Source organism: Cibotium barometz, chromosome 36 (genome assembly GCF_041138505.1).
Source record: "Cibotium barometz isolate CiBa-2024 chromosome 36, ASM4113850v1, whole genome shotgun sequence".
In the NCBI taxonomy this organism is placed as follows: domain Eukaryota; kingdom Viridiplantae; phylum Streptophyta; class Polypodiopsida; order Cyatheales; family Cibotiaceae; genus Cibotium; species Cibotium barometz.
The window spans coordinates 44,302,928-44,310,478 of record NC_141081.1 but is presented as its reverse complement, the minus strand read 5'-3'; the positions used below and the strand labels follow the sequence as shown (position 1 = coordinate 44,310,478).

Here is a 7,551-nt window from a genome sequence, read left to right as displayed (position 1 = left end):
CTCTATACAAGGAAGCAGAAAAACATGCAGAGTAGTTGGAGAAGATGGGCTTGAAGGAGTTCGCAAAGTTGCTCAGGGAGGAGCTCCAACATAACTTCAAGGCAAGGGAACAATTTGAACAGCTTCAGCATTCCAAAGTTATCACACTGCCCTTAGGAGAGAAGAGGGAGTTCAACCCCTTGTACATGTCTGAGGTGTTTTGCTTACTGTGGGCAGAAGGTGAAATGGAAATCAAGCCTATAGAAGATGATGACCTCATTGCAGAATTCATCCCGCTAGAATGAGAAGCCAAAGAGTACAAGATAACTAGAACTACTGATGAGAGGACAGACACAAACAAATGAGGTTTGTGGTGGAAATGATAAACCTCACTCACAAACCCTACTGCATGTCCAGAAAAACATTTGGCATGGTGAAAGCTACGGAAACAGGCACAAGGGTGGCATAGGCATAAGTGCTCTACCACAATCTCAAAGAGTAGATTAGGAAGCTCACCAGGCCAAACACAAAAACAAAAATCAGGCCATACCTCGACGCTCTTTTTAGAGGAAAGGTTCAACTAGGAATAGATAAGGAAAAGGAGGAGGGATCAAAGGACAGTTCCCCAGGAAAAGGATGTTGCATGTGCTAAGAGCATAAAAGCACTACAGGACCTAAAGAGCCAACAAGAGCCATTGCAGGAAGAGTTGCACAAAAGGAGAGCAGAAGCTAGCCAAGTAGATGACTTGCGAAGGCAGCTAAAGGTGCTCCAATAGGCCACGAAGGGCTAGGGAAGGAGGTGGAAGAGATGAAGAGAAACATGGCCAGAAGGGACCAAGAAGCCCTATAGATGCAGGATGATCTGAACATGGCCATAGAAAGGCAAACAAGCATGGAAGCACAGGTCACCCTGATTCGAGAGGAGCACTTGAGGATCATAACGGATGTTTAGAACACAATAGACAAAGATCAAGTGGAATTGGTGAAGGTAGAGGCACCCTGTGAGTTAGAGGGGGGAGAAAATGGAGCAATGGGAAAATCATGCAATGGAAGACTTCAAGGAGGTGTGGGGGGCTTACTTGGAAAAGTTGAAATCAGTAAATGGAAGCACCCACACCTGCCTACAAACAAATAACCCCTCATCAACCAGGAGACAAGAATCTAGACAAAGGCTCAGGATATCCGGATCTGGCTCCATCCCTCGGCCCGAAATCAAGAAAGGCTCCGGACGCCCTAGCCTCGAGTGGAGCTGAAAAAGAAGCATGACGCAGTAGAGGAGGCAAGGGCAATAGGAATGAAGAACTGTAAAAAGAGAATTAAGAGCTGCGCGACAGGAGGTGGAAGCATGGAAAAAGAAATTTGTTGTCTTGAAAGGAGAGGGAAAGCAACCAGCAGCAGCAACAGAAACATATTGGAAGGGTAAAGAGATAGTCTTGTGGACCAGCTCAGCATTGGATCATATCCCGACAAATGTATTAAAAGAACATGCTTGGGCAACCACAGAGAAATTTGAAGAAAAAGTGAATGATGAAGTGACTCTAAGGGTCTAGGTGCATGAGCTAGAGGTGCTAATCGAGGAATTCAAGGAGCAAAAAAAGCAAGATGGCAAGACCATCAAAAGTTTAATGAAGGAAGTAGAGGCAACCATGCCCACAAGAATGACAAGGGGCAAGGCAAGAAAAATGAGCATGAATGAGCTTAATGTGGCATTAGCAGTTGGAATCAAGAAGAAAACGGAGTAGATGGATGCTATGAGGAAGGCTCATGCCGTGGAATTGCAAGCCAAGGAAAAAATGACATAGGATTTCCAAGGCTGGGCCAACTAGGAGAAAAAGACTTGAAGGGTCTTTGTCTCCCAACAAGGACTTAGAATAAAAGAGTACCACAAACAAACGTCTTTCAATCTACGTCTAAATTTTTGTCAATGCACAAGGGTGTGTGATAAAACTAAATAATAAATAATCTTATAACAATGAGAATTATCAACTAAAAAGTAAAATTATAAAGAGAGACGTTCCTTCCCTTGAAACATTAATAGAAAGAAGGCCCATCCCAAGAGTGTTAAGTAATACACAATATATATTACGTCATCCTCTCTCGTGTTCAAATCTCAGTGTAAGTGTAAAACTTTTGGATGATCCATATAATTACATAGCATGACTTTATCTTCTTTCATTAATACTTTTGTGAGCTCTCTTTCTAGTTTATATCGAAATCTGTAAATACATAAGTATGCCTTGGGTTAACTGTACATCATTATTTTAGATTTCTGCTATAGTAAGTGATTCTTTTTGTCATAGATACTTTTTGAGTTGTCTATCTGGTGTAGAAACTTTGTTTTTCACTTATAACCGAGTGGTGCGGGTGACTCCTTGAGAACCTTGCCGTCTTCGTGGATATCCTACACGAGGGACAAGACAAGTCAGGTATCCAAATTTACGTGTTTAATATGTTAAATATATATGCATATATATTTAACATAGACTATATATATATATATATATATATATATATATATATATATATATATATATATAACATAGACTATATACATACATACATACATACATACATACCGCAGCGAAATGGTTAACGTCTCGGTGGTGCGCCTCATCAGCTCTAATAACCTCCACGACGTCACGGATAGTAGCATCCTTGGGAAGGCGCCAGTAATCGATGGCGATGGCAGGGGCCGGCACATTGGGCAAACGCCCACAATCAATTTCATGTAGGTACTTCGTGTAGGAGTAGATGGCCTCCTCCTCGAGGTAGCCTGTGATGCGGTGAGCCAGGCGGGGCGACGCCAAGTAGAGCAGGAAGTAGGCGTTGAAGAAAACGCCTTGTACAGCGTACACGAGGGCGCGCTCATACCAGCGCGGCTCCGCCACCTCCATGAAGGTCATGAGATGCATGCGCTCGTTCTCGGCTTCCTCCAGGAGGGCCTTTATCCACCCCCCGCTGTGCTCGAACCTCCGCAGTGACTTCAAGTGCAGTAGCACGCCGCCCACCATCCCCGGCACTGCTGCCACCGTCTCGAGCATCATCGCCCGGCACCCGTACCGCTTCTGCACACACTCTAACCTTTATAAAAATGACTCTCCTACGACATGCTAATTACTAACCCTAATTAATACACTATCCTTCTTTCAAATAGGGGACTACACGGTGAGTAAAAAACCTTCAAAATCTCTCAAAGTTATATATCTACTCCTATATTATAAAAATTGAACTTCATGGGAGGCACACAACAATCCCCACAATGCATTACAGGCTATACATGTTTTTTTTTTCAATTCACATTTTTTTATAATTAAAAAACCATTTCATATACAAGTGATTTTTAAATTACCCCTTGAATGCATGTGATATATATTAGGCTTTATATAGTAAACCCCTTGAGATTGAATTCATTTCGTCTGTGATATATATAGGCCATAGGTTTTTTATAGTAAACCCCTTAAGATTATGAACTTTATTTTATACCTATACCTTCCACGAAGGGTGTAGTCTACATGGGTCGGTAGATGTTAACACACATGAAACCCAAAAATCAACACTAGTAATGATGGTCGATATGCCCCAAAGCTAGTGAGCTCATGTAAACCCAATTTCTGATGAAAACATATGCATGTGATGAATCTTCAAGCCATACAATAACGAAGAAGCTATTATAGGTTTACCTGGAAGAACAAATCAGTTGGCCAACGGAGTGCCTTCACAGTCCAGAAGGCAACCTTGTCTGTGAATGTATTAGGAACATGATGCCGCCTAAGATCGATCTTTGTATTTGAAGTGTAAGTTTCCCAAGGCTGTGTAAACAAATAAAGATCAAACCCCTCTTAATATAAATGTATGGTCAAACAGAATGGCCTTATTAGCACCAAGTAGTACGAGCCTGGAAGCATAATGACATGATAAGATGAGATATCTCCAAACATGGTTGAATATCACCATGGAACAGTCTGAGTTTAAGCATACTAATGAGATTTATCCAAAAGACAAATAACATGGTTAGATAATACTTAGATACCATTTGAAGAGTGGAGTACACACACATGATTGACATGATGAGACACATAATTTGCATGATGAGAAGCCATTTATCACAAAACAGTGCATTAGAAATCCAATTGATGACATGATTTCACATGACATTTAGCATAAAAACAACGAATGATTCATATGACATTTAGTACACGATAATTTTTTAAAAAAACTGGTAATACTTAAAAATATAATCAGGTAAGGTAATGACTATACGATCTAGATGATACATACCATGAAAGAGCGCCAAGGCCAACTTGTGCCGTCTTCTCTATAGACAGGCTTAGGGTTGATTGCCCAGAAGTTGGAGAGAGTGAGGTTGGTGGGTTGTTGGGCATCTTTGAGGACCTCTTTCACCATGTCACCAGGAGAGGTGGCCGGGAATGTGCCGTTTGCAGAACGAAGCTGAGAATCTTGTGCTGGGTTAGTTGGGCGCTCTGCATGGGACGCCGGAGCAGCGAAGGAGCTATGGGGCCTTGTCGATCCGTAGGAAATCCCACGTAAAGCTGGGCCATACGTAACACCTCGAAGAATGGAGGTTGGGGAAGGTGGTACTGTGGGAGTGGAAAAGTTGCAGCCAGAGGTGCTACGTGATGCAGATATTGCTGCGACGAGGATGGCATTGTAATGGGTTGGCGGCAAGGGCAAGCGAAGGCGGTAATAAGCCAAGAGGCGGCGGGTTGCGGAGGAAGCAGGCGGCGAAGGCATGGGTCCGACAGGATGAACAGTAGTGGCTGAGAGAGTGCTTGCTGGAAGACAGTAGAGAAGTGGCGCAAACCTTGTACTTCTCTGAAGCCTTCCAAAGCACGTCTGTGGGGGGGAGAGGGGAGGGGGCTGTGCTTTATATCCCAGAACACATTTGTACAGTTCTCCTAGACCCCTTGCAGTAATTCAAAAACGCACGCCTTTGGGAACCCTTTTGAGAAAGTTGATACGAGTTCCTGTTGAGTGACCTTGACCGTGCTCAGTGCGAGTTCTGAAAGTTTCAAGGGCCTCCAACAACATCCCCATTTTAACCTTTGAAAACAAACCCACCTTTGAAAATTGGGTTCCCATTTAAACAACCACATTTTTGTTGAATAATAATGGGTTTCACTTAAACTCTAAGGCCTTGAATTTTGAAATCCAAGGCAAAGTTGAAATTTTCAGCCATGTGTTACCCAAGTTTTCCCTATTGTCACTTTTTTCATGGGAATATTTCTTCCCTAAGGTAATGTCATACTACACTCGTGTGATTTCTCACTCGTTTGGAGGATTAAAAATTTTCGAACCTTCCTAAGAAATTAAAATATGTAGGCTATATCCTTCAAATTCTAGGTTGGTTTGAAACCATGCTAATAACTTTGTTTCTGACAGCGGCCCGTCATATTCATTCATGTCACTTTTGGGCATTGTAGTTGGTCATTTACTAATAAGTCCCATAAAGAATTCCTTTAAAATCGTTGAAATGCGTTTGAAAGGCATGCTAAATATATTCACCCCTCAATGCTAGGTTCTTTGGTATAATTGAAAAATATCCACATCATTTTCGATTGCTCTTGATTTTTAAGGACTTATAATTCGGCATTTTCTATTTATGGAAAAAATTTAAGGAGAGATTCTAGGAACAAAACCATTCCAAGGGGAGATTTTTGATGTGATATCCTTGAGCATAGGTGGCTCCTTGCTATCTATGAATGGGCTCCTATAGGTAGTGATGACCAAAGGGGAGGTGAGTGAGAGGGTTCTAGAACAAGGACTGTCAAGGTGGTGCTCCTCCTCACACAAAGGCTACTCTTAGAAGAGAGAGGCTGGTGTGGGGATTTTACTAAATTGCTAAGCTCGAGGCAATCATCTCAAGCCGAGCTCAAGAGCTTCACCTTCACACATGCGGAAACACTGCTCCTCATGATGGTAAGAGTGGCAATCCTCACACGAGCCAATCACTATGCTGTGCCTAGCTACTCAATACAGAGGCTGGTGTGGGGATTTTACTAAATTGCTAAGCTCGAGGCAATCATCTCAAGCCGAGCTCAAGAGCTTCACCTTCACACATGCGGAAACACTGCTCCTCATGATGGTAAGAGTGGCAATCCTCACACGAGCCAATCACTATGCTATGCCTAGCTACTCAATACAGAGGAAAGAGAGGAGAAGTAGAAGCAGCAGGAGAAGACAAGCTGACTATATTGCAAAAGCGTACCCCAACCCTGTTAGTCCTAATTGCTACTAGATTAGAGTTGTAAGAGAGAGTAGAGAGAACACTAAACTCTATTGCATAAATAGGAAAAAGGAATCGCAAACATGATGTTCAAGTCAAGAGCTTACCTTAGCCTAGCATTAAAAAAAAAGTAGTTTATCGCACCTTCATGCATAGAGCTTCATGAATCTGTATGCAAACGGGCCTTATGAAGCTCTATGCATGAAGCTACAAATAGATAATTTTAAAAAAAAACCCCAAGCACCTGAGGGTACATCATAAGAATGCAGAGCATCAAGAGAAGTGTAAGTGTTGAGCTCTTACTTCAAGAGGTTCGTTTGAGATGCCTTGAAGATGCAGAAGAAGATCCTACAAAATCAAACCAAAATAAATCATTTAGTAATCATCAACACTTTATTAGTTCTCTACACAAAACAAGTTATAAGTAAGGGTGGTTGCAAGATGAGGGTACTCACTTTTGTTCACGGGCAAATCTCTTAGGTGGAGTATCTCGATCGTGATATCTCATTCGAGATACCAACAAACGCCATGCAGCGAGCTCGGGAGGCAAGTCACCATCCATGTCACAAGTACATGTCACTGCCACCTTGTTATCTCGATCGAGATATGTAGGCCACTTGGATCCACGTCAATGCGACAGTGGAACCCCCTTGACTTGCCCACTTAGATGTACATTCAGCATATTCAGTGATGCTGTCTCCACCATCCACGTATCTCGAACGAGACAAGGAAATATAATCTCAACCATTGCTGTATCTCAATCGAGGTATGGAGATGTGATCTCATCTGTTCATATATCTCGTTGTTTGAGATACAAGGATGCAATCAAATCTATTTAAATACCTCAATCGAGATACGTCTATATAATCCGACCCGTCCATTCAAATCCATTCCAAGATATGATCCCATCCGTTGACATATCTCGATCGAGATATGTAGTCAAATCCCGATCATCGAACATATCTCGATCGAGGTACTGATTCAAAATCGAAGCCGTCCATTTATCTCGAACGAGATACCTATTTCAAATCGGAGCCGTCGATCACCACCAACCCTAAAGTCAAACGGATATCTAGGCCGTTTGTATCACTAACCCTAAAACCACGCGTACATCCAGGGCGTTGATCTTGCAAACCCTAAAATGCACGCCACCAAACCTCGATCAAGAGTATAAAACCACAAAAGTTTTTCCCCCCCTCATTTTCTCACGTCGTTTTCACTCTTCTTGCTATCTTGGATTGAAGCACAATTAGTGGGATTTGAATCCATCATTGGTGTTGTTTTATAGCTTCATTAGTGCTACATTAAGCACTAAGCATTGGACCTAT

General features: G+C 42.3%; 1 protein-coding gene across 1 annotated transcript; it reads right to left on the bottom strand.

Annotated features, from left to right (window-relative positions):
* Positions 1-2,041: 2,041 nt before the first annotated feature.
* On the bottom strand, positions 2,042-4,812 carry LOC147617930 (ubiquinol oxidase 2, mitochondrial-like). Its single transcript, XM_086775602.1, has 4 exons — positions 4,258-4,812; positions 3,660-3,788; positions 2,556-3,044; positions 2,042-2,380 (listed from the first exon to the last, which is right to left on the bottom strand). Exons 1-4 carry the CDS (start codon positions 4,729-4,731, stop codon positions 2,321-2,323), a joined length of 1,152 nt encoding a protein of 383 aa, XP_086631728.1. The 5' UTR covers positions 4,732-4,812; the 3' UTR covers positions 2,042-2,320.
* Positions 4,813-7,551: the final 2,739 nt, after the last annotated feature.